This window comes from Scyliorhinus torazame, chromosome 13, assembly GCF_047496885.1.
Source record: "Scyliorhinus torazame isolate Kashiwa2021f chromosome 13, sScyTor2.1, whole genome shotgun sequence".
NCBI classification, from domain to species: Eukaryota; Metazoa; Chordata; class Chondrichthyes; order Carcharhiniformes; family Scyliorhinidae; genus Scyliorhinus; species Scyliorhinus torazame.
In genome coordinates, this window is record NC_092719.1 from 77,102,708 (window position 1) to 77,116,761 (window position 14,054).

At 45.0% G+C, this 14,054-nt stretch overlaps 1 protein-coding gene across 8 annotated transcripts in view; it reads right to left on the reverse strand.

Moving 5' to 3' along the window:
• The window catches only part of sox5 (SRY-box transcription factor 5), a 516,307-nt gene that overhangs the window by 360,690 nt on the left and 141,563 nt on the right, over positions 1–14,054 (reverse strand). For 5 of the 8 annotated variants that reach the window (XM_072471812.1, XM_072471809.1, XM_072471813.1 and 2 more), the window contains one exon: positions 2,943–3,174. In XM_072471812.1, the coding sequence (XP_072327913.1) occupies positions 2,943–3,174 (232 nt within the window). Of the gene's footprint in view, positions 1–2,942; positions 3,175–11,885; positions 11,997–13,712; positions 13,771–14,054 lie in introns of those variants that run through there. The other 3 variants (XM_072471810.1, XM_072471811.1, XM_072471816.1) reach the window with 3 other exon arrangements.

Genomic DNA, 14,054 nt, shown 5'->3' on the forward strand with positions numbered 1-14,054 from the left:
TCTGGGTATGCCAACTCTAGTCAGATGCACTTCAGGAGGTTTCCCCATTTGACCTTCCACCTCTGACAACGCTGCTCCACCTACCCCACTCCTGCACTCCCACCATTGGTTGCTCAACAAGTCAACCCTTATGGTGCACGAGCTTCCACACCAACTGGAAAGCAAACTGATTCTTCGTTGGATAAGATTAAGTTCAGCCATGACTGAACTGAATGAGTTACTGTTCCTGTATTCCATTTCACAGTCAATATTCCAGCCTGCATTTCGGGAATTCAATGCTCTTTAATAGAAAAATAATGATGGTGACCTATTCAACCCACCTTCCATCTCAGTATCCCCTAGTGCGGCATGGTGGCACAGTGGTTAGCACTGCTGCCTCACAGCGCCAGGGACCCGGGTTCATTTCCAATCACTGTGAGTGTGGAGTTTGTACGTTCTCCTCGTGTCTGCGTGGGTTTCCTCCGGATGCTCCGATTTCCTCTCACAGTCCAATGACATGGGGGTTAGGCGGATTGGCCATGATAAATTGCCCCTTAAGAGTCCAGGGATATGCAGGTTAGGTTATGGGGTTACGGGGATAGGGCGGGGTGGACGGTGAGTGGACATGCATAGAGTGCTCTTTCGAAGGGTCGATGCAGACTCGATGGGCTGACTGGCCTCCTTCTGCACGGAAGGGATTCTATATGAACAACTTTCCTGAGCAAGATCTACCAAGCAGACATTCTCTGGAACAAGGAATGGGGAACACAGGAAGTCACAAACAAATTTCCGATGTGTCAAATGGCTTTGAACCACCACAGCAACAGTGGTCCTTGCTGAGCAGGTTTAGGGCAGGCCACAAACCCCTGTACAGCCAACTTACACTGTTGGGGCCTTAGAACAAACCCCTGATGCACTTGTGGAGAGACACAAACAATGCTGCACATTGCCATGGAGTGCCCCCTCCACAGACTAAATGATTGGACTAACTACCTTCAACTCAGCAAATGATGAGACTATCACTTGACTTTGGGGATTTACATTTGCTAAATAAATAATAATGGATGCATCAAAATAGTAACATTTTCTCCATTAAAGCCTTCAGCAAGGGGTTCAAACATTTTTCTTGCCAGATGCTTTTTCCCCTGTAAATGTGACAAGCTGGACATGCTGTGGTCTAACGCTGCTTTTTCAAGCTGTATCATGTATGGTTCAAGTCCCGACTGAGCAGATCAAAATCTGCTACCTCGGCGAACTCTAAAGATATTGGAGGTTCCACAGAATCCTTACAATGTAGACGGAGGCCATTTGACCCATTGAGTCTCCACCGATCCTCCGAAAGCGCACTCTACCTAGGCCCAACCCCTCGCCCTATCCCACGCATTGATCATGGCCAATCAACCTAACCTGCACATCTTTGGACTGTGGGAGGAACCAGAGCACCCGGAAGAAACCCACGCAGACACGGGAAGAATGTGCAAACTCCACACAGACAGTCACCCATGGCCAGAATCGAACCTGGGTCTCTGTTGCTGCGAGGCAGCAGTGCTGACTATTGTGCCACTGAGCCATGTTTAAATGCTTGAGAAACCTGAACTCTCTTTCCAACTAAGCGTGAGGCAAACACCGGTGAAAAAAAGTTATCACAATGAAGTGCAAATTACCAACAGGTTTTCTGGGGTAACTCAGAGAGGGTGGCCACTGGGGAATGCAGCTTTTTCAGTGGACACTAGCACGTGACTGGAAGAGGATAGAGAGTGCTCTATCCTGTATTAAACCCGGGTTCTACATGGCAATGAAGACAGCAAAACAGAAAAATAATATCTAGCTCTCCACTTTTAGCTGGGTAAATGTAAATTAAGTGAGAAATTTAAAAAGAAACAATAGGATTGAAGTTCATTGCGAATATTTTCTAATTTAAAGTGTTCTATAATTGGAACACAGAAGTAATGTTGTTTGCATTGCTAGCCTCTCTTCCTCTTAGACGTTTATCATATTTAACTCATCTCTTGTTTTCTGAAGCCTTCTTTCTTTCAAGTCTGCATCCATCGTTCATTGATGTCTGAAGCAGGCACAAGCGACAAAGTTATTTTTACTCAAGAGTTGCTCCTTTCATTTTAACCCTTGCCAATTATAGACTGCCTCTGTTTCATTATTATTTTAAGCAACTTCAGCCATAATTGTCCAACATAACATTCAGCATTTAAACAGACTAGAGACACATTTCTCCATCAGTCGCTTTTTGCTCAAGGTGAACATGACTAGAAATTTATTTTCGACAGAGAAATTACCCCTAAGCATTGGAGGAGGAGGGCGTAGGGGAAGGGAGAGTCATGGGAGGGGGGGGAAGTGCGGGGTAGGAACACTGAATATCAAAACAGAGGCTGGGATCTCCAAGTCCCGCTTTAATCATCACTTAAGACCTAGGGTTGCAAACTCTCCAGGACTGTCCTCAAAATACACATTAAACTTCTTCACCTTGTTGTGAGCATGCAGAAGAAAAACCATAATGTAATTAAAAATTGGGGTGACATTTTTTAATATAAATTTAGAGTACCCAATTACTTTTTTTTTCCAATTAAGGGGCAGTTTAACATGGCCAATCCACCTAACCTGCGCATCTTTGGGTTGTGGGGGTGAAACCCACACTGAAAGCGGGAGAATGTGCAAACTCCACACAGACAGGGGTGATATTTTTGATTTCCTTTGAACATTTGTTTATTAGTTGTAAAAAATAATTCAAAGTTTGGGGATAAATGCACTTTAACTGGCAGCATGCTTGCCGCTGGGGGCACACTGGCAGCCTGGCTGGGACCCACGTAGAAGATAAACTTGTTTGTTTATATTTAAGTTATAGCAATTGTAAATCCTTGCAGTAGACCTTCACTGTAAACTTTATCAAGACGAGCGACGGTGACATTTCTTGACAAGCTGCATGTACAGAACAGAAAGGATCAACATACCACTGTGCCTTGCAGAGATGTTGGACTTTCACAAGATAAAGTCTCTCTGGTCAACGCGGACGGTGTGTGTAGCTCTTCTGTGTGAAGGCTGTTGGAAAAGCTTGGAGGAAGAGGCAGGTGAAAAGCAGAGTGTCCGTCACTTTCTCCCTCTTCTACTTTCTGTCTGTTTGTCGCCATGGCTACCTCTCCATCTGTTTCACCATACGGAGAGGCCGGTCTCTTGGAAGACATCCTACAGGAACACAACAAAAAAAAAAGAAAAGTAATATGCTCATAAGGCAGTTGTACTATTCAACGTGACATGGCTTGTTCCATTCATAGATACCATGAAATAAAATCACGTGGCCTAGTGAGACCTTGGTTTACTGATCCATTCAAACACGAGTCACCTATTGAAGATCAAATGTACAATTTCTGTGGAAAAAAAGAGTGCTTCCAAAGTTCAGTGAGACTAATGGTTGCTCAAATGCAGTGACTCTACCCTTTATTAAAGTGTTTCTTATTCAATACATTTTCAGAATGTGGGCATCACTGGCAAAGTTGTCATTTATCTTCACCCTCTAGTTACTCCCGAGAAGGTGGCCGTGGGAAATTTCTTGAATCACTATTGAATAGCTCACCGGGCCACTTCAGTGGGCATTTAAGACCCATGTTGGTGTGGGGATGGAGTCATGTATAGGCCTGACTGGGTGAGGATTTTTTAAAATTTAAAGTACCCAATTATTTTTTTCCAATTAAGGGGCAATTTAGCGTGGCCAATCCACCTACCCTGCACGCCTTTGGGGTGTGGGGGTGAGAGCCATGCAGACACGGGGAGAATGTGCAAACTCCACATGATAGTGACTCGGGGCTGGGATCGAACCTGGGTCCTCGGCACCATGAGGCAACAGTACTAACCACTGCACCAATGTGCCGCCCTCCTGACTGGGTAAGGATAACATGTTCTCTTCCCTAATGGGCACTGGTGAATCAGATTAATGACAATCCCACAGCTCCATTGTCACTTTTTTGCCTGATACCAACATTTTATTTATTTATTTTTAACTGAATTCAAATTTACAAACTTATGGGGGGGGGGGGGGGGGGGATTTGAACTCATGCACTCTAATATTCATCCAGTACCATAACCACTAATGACTGCACCCTGACAAATAGGTTAAAGTCATAAACTTAATGATACTGTTGCACTACACATATAGGATTGAGACCAGTGGCTGTTTAAAATGGTGCAGGACTAATGGTGCATATTTAAACGGCATATTCAGTCAAGACCAAAACTCAGTTACTGTTACCCTACTGTCAGCTATTTTGTTTATCCTCTGTCAATTATCTTCCCTCTCTTGAAGCATCTAATCCTTTACTAAGATAGGCTTCCACTGATACCATTCAACATTCATTACCTGATCCAAGCCACCATTATACATGTATAAGACATTATACTGGGTGTTGTTTAACCATGGTGCCATCACCCTGACTTCATCTGACCTCCACACAACTATACTTGTGGCAGCTATATGCACCATCTACAAGACACTCTGCAGTAACCCGCCAAGGTTTCTTGGGCAACACCTTCCAAACCCATGACCACTGCCATCTGGAAGGACAAGAGCTGCAGATACCTGGGACCCCTAGGGTGGCATGGTGACACAGTGAGAACGGCTGCCTCACGGCGCCGAGGACCCGGGTTCAATCCCGGCCCCGGGTCACTTTCCCCGTGGAGTTTGCACATTCTCCCCGTGTCTGCTTGGGTCTCACCCCCACAACCCAAAGATGTGCAGGGTCGGTGGATTGACCATGCTAAATTGCCCCTTAATTGGAAAAAAAATGAATTGGGTACTCTAAATTTATTTTTTAAAAGATACATGGGAACCCCAGCACCTGGAGTTTCCCTTCAAGTCACTCACCACCGCGTCTTGGATATATATCGCTGTTCCTTCACTGTTGCTGGGTCAAATTCTTGACACACCCTCCCTAACAGCACTGTGAGTGTACCTACACCCCAGGGACTCCTTCTGAAGGGCAACATCCCGTAAATTAATTTAAAAAAACTTCAGGCCATGGAGTGTTGACGGGAGATCAAGGGTTGGAACTCAGAATAATTTCTCCTCCTCCTCGTCCCAGGGTACCTTCCACCGAGGAAAGCATTTCTATTTGTCCCTTGCATAATTCCAGGACATCCTGATTCTAAAGTGGGATAAGACAAAGTGTCAGCCTCAGCTCACTGCGCATGCTCCTGCCTTTGAGTTAGAGGGTCACGTGTTCAAGTTCCACCTGGGTTTGAGCACATGCCCACAGCTCATAGTTTGTTGCAGTACCTAAGGTGTGCTGGAGGTACAATTGTTCAGGTGGTATGTTAAGCTAATCTGTCCACGTGGGACTCTTGAATGAGAGCAGGGTGCTCTCCCTGATGTGTGGGTCACCATGTATCTCTCAGTCAACACCATTAAAATAACTTATCAGGTTATTAATATGGGCAGCACGGTGGTGTAGTGGTTAGCACTGTTGCCTCATGGAGCTGAGGTCCCAGGTTCAATCCCTGTCCTGGGTCACTATCCGTGTGGATTTTGCACATTCTCCCTGAATTTGGTACTGTAAGTTTTTTTTAAAAATCAGGTTATTAATATTATTCCAGCTTGTGGGATCACTGTATGTCATGTGGTTCTGTCAGTACAATGGTGACTATCTGTCAGAAGTACATCATTGGCATTGAAGATGCTTTGAAATGTCCTTTTTTTAAAAAAAGTTAAGAGTACCCAATTCTTTTTTTTTCCAATTAAGGGGCAATTTAGCGTGGCCAATCCACCTACCCTGCACATCTTTGGGTTCTGCGGAGGAGACCCACACAGACATGGGGAGACTGTGAAAACTCCAGGTAGGCAATGCCCCGGGACCGGGATCAAATCCAGGTCCTCCGTGCCATGAGTCAGCAGTGCTAAACACTGTGCCACCCTTGCTTTGAGGTGTCCTAAGGTCATTAAAGACACTGAAAAAAAGGAACTTCTTTCTTTATTTCGATCAGTTTGACTTTGCTCCAGTGTTAGCTACATCCTTTGTATTGACACGAAGCTTGTTAAATCAGCACACGATTTACACCCTGCTCAATATTACTTTCATTTGAAGTCAATGGAGAGTAAAATTAGACAAGGTGTAAACAAAGGCACCCAATCTGATTGCGTCAGTATTCCACTGGGTGAATTGGGTTAAAGTTGTCCCTAAAATGTCCAGTGTAACTGTCTGGCCCAGGAGCATCAACAAAAGGGATTTTGTGCCTTTAAAGTGGTAATACTGTAGCCTATATTAACAGAACTAAAACTGCATTGACATTCATGCCTGTGGGTATAAACTAGCATTAGTGCACATTTCACTGGAACCAAAGCCTGACCAACAGTAGGGGGGAATAGTATTCCAGCACCGAATTAAAAATGCTGCTATGCATGACATGCTGACTGACCACTGAGATTGGGATCTGCTGTGATATTCCTGCTCAGGAATATAACTCAATCAAGTTATTGTTTAATTAGGGCTGATAGTAATGATGGTTCCACACGCTGTCTGCATCTAAAACGGATGCAAACTCTACATCCAGACGGTGATGTTTACTGGTCCTGTGGCCAAACTGACCGTCTCCATTCATTTCAGCACTGGAATCCATGAAGCGCAATAGGATGATGGTATTTGTCAATGTTACCCTGGGAATTTGACCTCGGCCCCGGGTCACTGTCCGTGTGGAGTTTGCACATTCTCCCCATGTCTGCGTGGGCCTCACCCCCAGAACCCAAAGCTGTGCAGGGTAGGTGAATTGGCCACGCTAAATTGCCCCTTAATTGGGAAAAAAGGAATTGGGTGCTCTAAATTTAAATTTAAAAAATGTTACCCTGAGCGTGCACTCATGGTAGGGGAAAGATCTTTGTACATCTTGAATAGTGACAGATAAAGCGTGGTCAAAAGGAATGTGTTTATGATGTAACTGCAGACAGTTACTGCAGTCATTCGATCCCCATTGCCTATCATTGAGTAATGACTTTTGTCAAATTTCCTCATTCTCTCATATAACAATGTATCAGTTTTCTGTGCTGATTGTAAATATGAGGTGTACCATACTAATGTTATCCTAAACCTTTCTAAATCACAGTTAGGTCTCAATGGGAGTACTGTGTCCACTTCTGGACACCGAACTTTAAGAAGGATGTCCGAGCCTTGGGGAGGTGCAAAGGAAATTTACCGGAATTATAGTACGGATAAGGCACTTCAGTAATGTGGAGAGACTCTCTAAGATAAGACCGTTCTCCTTCGAGCAGAGAAGGTTCAAGGAGGATTTAACAGTGGTGTTCAAAACGGTGAGAAATTTTGTTAAGGGAAAATGAAGATGTTTCCACAGGCAGGAAGGAAGATAGATCACTGGGCACAGTTTGAAGATCATTGGTCAAGGAAAGGGAGAGCAGAAAAGGAGAATTTGTTTCATGCAGTGTGTTGTTATTCATCATGGTGTACATGGCGAAAGCAGGTTCAATGGTAACGTTCAGATGGGGAACTTTGTAGGGTAATGGTGAAAGACTGAGGGAATTAAATTCATTGGATAGCTTGGAAGAGCTGGCATGGACATGATAGGCCGAGTAGTCTCCTGTCCTGTAAACATCCAAGGTTATAATTCAGCTGCTCATAAAAAGTGTCCAATCAGCTTACGGATTGTACAATTACGTTTATGCATAGAATGTTACAGCACAGAGACATACCATTCAGCCCAATGATCTGTGCTAGTATTTATGCTCCATATAAGTATCCACCCACCCAGGGTGGCACAGTGGTTAGCACTGCTGCCTCATGGCACCGAGGACCCGGGTTCAATCCCAGCCCCGGGTCACTGTCCTTGTGGAGTTTACACATTCTCCCCGTATTTGCATGCGTCTTACCCCAACACCACAAAGATGTGCAGGTTAGGTGGGGTGGTCATGCTAAATTGTTCCTTAATTGGAAAAAAAATTAGGTACTGTAAATTTATAAAAAGAAAATTAAAGTTATCCACCCGCCCTAACCCATCGCAAGCACCTATCAGCATACCCTTCTATTTCTTTTTCCCTCATGTACCTATCTAGCTTCCACTTAAGTACTGGCAAACGTTTCTTTAAGAAAGCCCCGCTGGACTCCTCCAGTGGCTTTGAAGTAAAGTCTCCATCACTGAACTATGCAGATTGCACGTCTGTGCAAAGTCCATCTGTTCTGAGCTGTGCCAACAGTAGGAGTGTTTCAGTCGGGAATAGCATCTCCGGCATTGTTAGGGTAAAATCAGCCAGCTTTTCCACCATTCAGGATGTGTGTGGACACTGGGTGAGATGGACATTGGAACCATGATGCCCTCCCCAGCCAGATAGATCGGCGGCACCCACTATCAAGGAGTTCACATGAATTTATTTATTGATTTTAAAATAAATTTAGTGTACCCAATTTATTTTTTCCAATTAAGGGGCAATTTAGCTTGGCCAATCCACCTACCCTGCACATCTTTGGATTGTGGGGGCAAAACTCACACAAACACGGGGAGAATGTGCAAACTCCACACGGACAGTGACCCAGAGCCAGGATCGAATCTGGGACCTCGGCGCCGTGAGGCTGCAGGGTTAACCCACTGCGCCACCATGCTGCCCGAGTTCACATGAATAACGCCAACTTGTGCGAGGTACTCAATGGGCATCGATGGCCCATGTTACTGGAACAAAGGGAGTCAACACTTCTGGAAGAGGCAAGGAGATCAAGAGGAGGAGCAGGAGAAAGGAAAGGAAGGGGAGAAGGCAAGGAGATGAAGCGGAGGAAAAGGAAGGGGAGAGGATGCAAAAGAAGAAGAGAGAAGGATGGGGGAAATAGAAAGGAGAATAGGGATAAGAGGATAGAAAAGGAGAGGATGAGAAAGAAGGGTGGAAGAAATTGAGGAAGCTGAGGAGGAAAGGGTGGAAAGTTAGAGTTGGAAAAATGGAAGGGCAAACCTTGTTGAAACTGATGAAACAGCATGAATTTGGAAACTGAGTTTTAGGAACAGGCTTTTTCTTAAACCCAGCTTTGCCTGAAAACTCTGAGACTATCCCTTTAAGGAGAGGTGAGGGGTGGGGGTAAAAGGAATACCTATTAGATGTCAAGTCCCTTCCACAATTATTCAAGTGTCTCTCCTTTTTTTTTAATATTTTCAATTAAGGGGCAATTTAGCATGCCCAATCCATCTACCCTGCACATCTTTGGGTTGTGTGGGTGAGACCCACACTGACATGGGGAAAACGGCAAACTCCACGCGGACAGTGACAGCGCCAGGATCAAATCTAGGCTATTGGTGCTGTGAGGCAGCAATGCTAACCGCTGCGCCACCATGCCGCCCCTTCAAGTGTCTATCCTGATGGCTCAAGAAAGAAAGGGTGTTTGGTGCCTCGGTTTGATTATGTCAATCACCCAATCAGGGAGAGCAGTTTGGAGAATAATGATGGCAAAAAAAATTATTTCAAAATTGAAGTTTGCACAATGCAAAACACAAAGATTGAAACTTGCAAAAAATAAGTCCATGAGACCTTAAGACATAGAAGCAGAATTAGGCCACTCGGCCCATCGAGTCTGCTCCGCCATTCAATCATGGCTGATATTTTTCTCATCCCCATTCTCCTGCCTTCTTCCCATAACCCCTGATCCCCTTATTAATCAAAAACCTATCTATCTCTGTCTTAAAGACACTCATTGATTTGGCCTCCACTGCCTTCTGCAGCAAAGAGTTCCACAGATTCACCACCCTCTGGCTGAAGAAATTCCTCCTCATCTCTGTTTTAAAGGATCGTCCCTTTCGTCTGAGATTGTGTTCTCTGCTTCTAGTTTTTCCTACAAGTGGAAACATCCTCTCCACATCCACTCTATCCAAGCCACGCAGTATCCTGTAAGTTTCAATATGACCCCCCCATATCCTTCTGAACTCCAACGAGTAGAGACCCAGAGTCCTCAACCGTTGCTCATACGACAAGCTCTTCATTCCAGGGATCATTCTTGTGAACCTCCTCTGGACCCTTTCCATGGCCAACACATCCTTCCTTAGATACGGGACCCAAAGCTGCTCCAAATACTCCAAATGGGGTCCGACCAAAGCCTTCTATAGCCTCAGAAATACATTCTTGGTATTGTATTCTAGCCCTCGCGACAGAATAGAAGCTCTGTCTGGTGTGTTAGCATTATTCATCTGGAAAGACTCTTGTGTAATACACAAATGGGATTAGTACACAGGTTAGCAGTAAAGTAAATGGAAAATGTTCACACAGAGTTGGGTCATCAGCCTCTCCTCACCATTTCCTATCACCCCTTTCTTTTTCCTCTTTGCAAACAGATCCAGTCTGCCGTGCAACAGTTTCATTGCTTGCTCTCCATACCATTCCTACACAATCTTGTATGGCCAATTGTGGAATTCAGTTGAGACTCTGCTCATGATCTGCTGTCGGTACTGTGCACCAAAGAACACTCAGCTGCCCAATTTGTTTCAGGGTCCATGCTGTCCATTGGGTTTCTGTGTTTGGGCTTCACTGAAACTTTTATGAAAATGGTTAACCCACTATGAAGACAGTGAGAATATTCATACAAAGGGCAGCACGGTGGCGCAGTGGTTAGCGCTGCTGCCTCGCGGTGCCAAGGTCCCAGGTTCAGCATAATCTTTATTGTCACAAATAGGCTTACACTGCAATGAAGTTACTGTGAAAAGTGCCTAGTTGCCACATTCTGGTGCCTGTTCGGATACACAGAGGGAGAATTCAGAATATCCAAATTACCTAATAGCACATCTTTCGGGACTTGTGGGAGGAACTGGTGCACCCAGGGGAAACCCACGCAGACACAGGGAGAATGTGCAGACTCCGCACGGACAGTGATCCAAGCCAGGAATCGAACCTGGGATCCTGGTGCTGTGAAGCCATAGCGCTAACCATTATGCTATCATACTGCCTACCCCGGCTCTGGGTCACTGTCCATGTGAGTTTGCACCTTCTCCCCGTGTTTGAGTGGGTTTCGCCCCCACATCCCAAAGATGTGCAGGGTAGGTGGATTGGCCACACTAAATTGCTCCTTAATTGGAAAAAACTAATGGGGTACTCTAAATTGATTTTTAAAAAGAGAATATTCATACACACACACAAGACACACACAAGCACACACACACACACAGACACACGCAGACACGGACACACGGCCACACACAGACACACACACAAGACACACACACAGACATGGACACTCACAGACATGCACACACACAGACATGCACACATATACACACAGACACACACACAACACAGGTACACACATGAACACACACACAGACACGTACACTACAGAAACACACCAGCACAGACACACACACATGGACACACACAGACATGCACATGGACAGATACACACACATACATATGGACACACACATACAAACACATGCACACACATACGCACAGACACAGTACACAGACACAAACATACAGGCACACACACAGGCGTACACATGCACACACACAGACAGGGAGGCAGAAATACAGGAACTCACATTCACACACAGATACAGGCACACACAGGCATGGACATACACATGCACACACATGAACACTGCATTCGACAGTATTGGACGGAGCTTCAAGAATGTAGAGCGCCCAGTTTAAAAGATGAACGCAGAGATGCCTGGCTGAAACTTTTAACTTTATTTCCAATCTCCTCGGCGATATTAAGCCTGGTCGTTACATATAATATCTGAACTGCTTCGAGGATGAAATAAAAAAGCGATTCACGTGTTTAAAATCCCAAAGGACACGCAATACCCAAAGAGCTAAATAGCAGTCAATTACTTGGATTTAATAATTTCACAGAGCTTTTGCAAATATTTGGTCTGAAACTCCTTCTTCGAGGTACACGCACTGGAATGATATTAAATTATTTCTAATCACTTACTTCTCGCAATTGTCACGTCATTGATACCCCTGACACAGCAATCCGAGTACAACCCATTCAATTGGCTTCATTTGAAAATAGGGACTTTTTTTTTGGAACACCCTTTTGGTTCTATGAAAGGTGGACCGTGATTTTTGACACCCAGTTGCTTGTGCCTCATTTCCTAGGGTGTTATATATATGCTTTTAAGGTATTAAAATTCAGCAAGAGTCCAGCTGAATAAACTGTTGTTCTCCAAACGCGCCGAGATCATGCCAATAGCCAATGACTCAGTTAAGGGGGGTGGGGGCGAGTCTACATGGAGATATGCAATCGCCCATTACATTTCTGTTTATTTTACTTAAACATAATAGGAACTTTTGTTTCTGCCCCTGCCAATAAAAAAAATGTGAGAGGTCTTTGTAGGTGTAAAGAAAACTGTTGCTTCTGTGCATTCTCAATTTCTAGGTAATGACCAATGGACAATGTGCACATTCAAGGCAAGAATATCTTTTTTTTTCCTCTTAAAAAACCCAATAGCACTGATTTTAATCAGAACTCCCGGCACTTCTCTATTAAGTGCGACCTCCCTCTTTTTTTGCATTACATTTAGAAATCGCTTGATAAAGATCAGAAAACAAAGATCAGAGTGTTAGAAAGGAGAAAGAAAAACGAGGTGCTAAGTTACCATGCACACGGACCCTTTTTTTTTGGGGGGGGGGGAATGTTTGTCACAGATCTATGGAAAAGTTCTCTAAACGCTGTTGCTCTCGACGCCCGGTTCAAATTGAAATGAAACGAAACAGATAGTTTCTGAAAAGCCTGCTTTTGGCAAAAAGGAGCCCATAAGCAAATTTGGAGGGGGGGGGGGGGTACAGATGTGGGCTTAATTATATTAGGTTAAACAACGGACTCTAGAGAGAATAGAAACCCCTCTTCATGATAATATAACCCATCATCCGTCCAGCCCTGTTCTCCTCAAGACAAACCAAAGCAAGCTTTGTGTTGCCTCTGCCTCCCAGCTGAGGTTGCCAGCACAGCTTCCTGTCCACAAGGAGGACAAGAACAAAGTCCTCAATGTCACACTGCCATCAATTATCTATAAGGCATTGGGAACACACACATAGGAAGATGAAGAATTTACTCCTAGCTTTGAGGCATTCTGACCAATGTTAATTTCTCAGATGTGGTGTGGCCAACGTTGCCCCAAGATTGCCTCGTCATGTGACCGCGCCACAGGAGGTCGAGAAAAAAGGCAACCGCGCACCCCGACCATCTCGCCCTGTTGCTTTGGGCCAGGGGGTGTGTGTGGTCACCAAGTCGCCCCGTCCCCCCACAGTGAAGCTGTTGGGAGTACGGTAGGGCAACGTTATAAGGAGCACCCGTGGCTGGCACTGCACTCGCAGCTGAAGGTAATATAGTAGCAACAGGAGCAACCCCGAAAATGAAGGGCTATTGGGGGACGAGTAGGGGCACATGGTGGTGGGACGAAACTGGATAGCTCTCTCAAAAAGGGCTGGCAGAAGCCCGATTGGCCGAATGGCCTCTCCCCTTTTTTTCTCCTGTGCTGCATCATTCTATGGACTGTTGGCTGAAGGAAAAATGAAACACAAACGAAACACGCGTCAAATACTCGTCTCAGGCAATCAATGAGAATGTTGACATATATACAAAAGGTTATCGTTAACTTCGCCCACTCTCCCTCCGGTTCCCTTCAACAACGTTTTAAAAACACTGAAAGTTAGCCAGAGTTAAAAGGGAACCGGGTGGGTGCGGGGGGGGGGGGGGGGGTGCAAACCAGCCCTTGTGGGGGGGAAAAAGTTCTTTCGCTTGCCGAGTTTAACTCACCTTTTGAATTCCTGAGGTAATTCAGGACCACTGAGCATACTGGAAGCAGGACTTGCTGCTGTCAAAACAAGCACCAACAAATTGTTTCAAACTAAATCTAGCAATTTTTGCATACCGCTGGTGCAGCTGATCACGTGCCTGAAATGTCTGTTGGCAAATGAAAACAAAAAAGCAAAGGCAAACAATAACTAAAAACACCAGAGAGAGAGAGAGAGAGAACGAGTCGCCAAACTGCCTGAACAGAGGAACCCCTCTTGCTGACTTTTTTTTAAACTGCTCCGAGTCCCTAGATTTGATGAGACTGCCGGTCGATCGAGAGCCACTTCCCTTGCTCGCCACTGC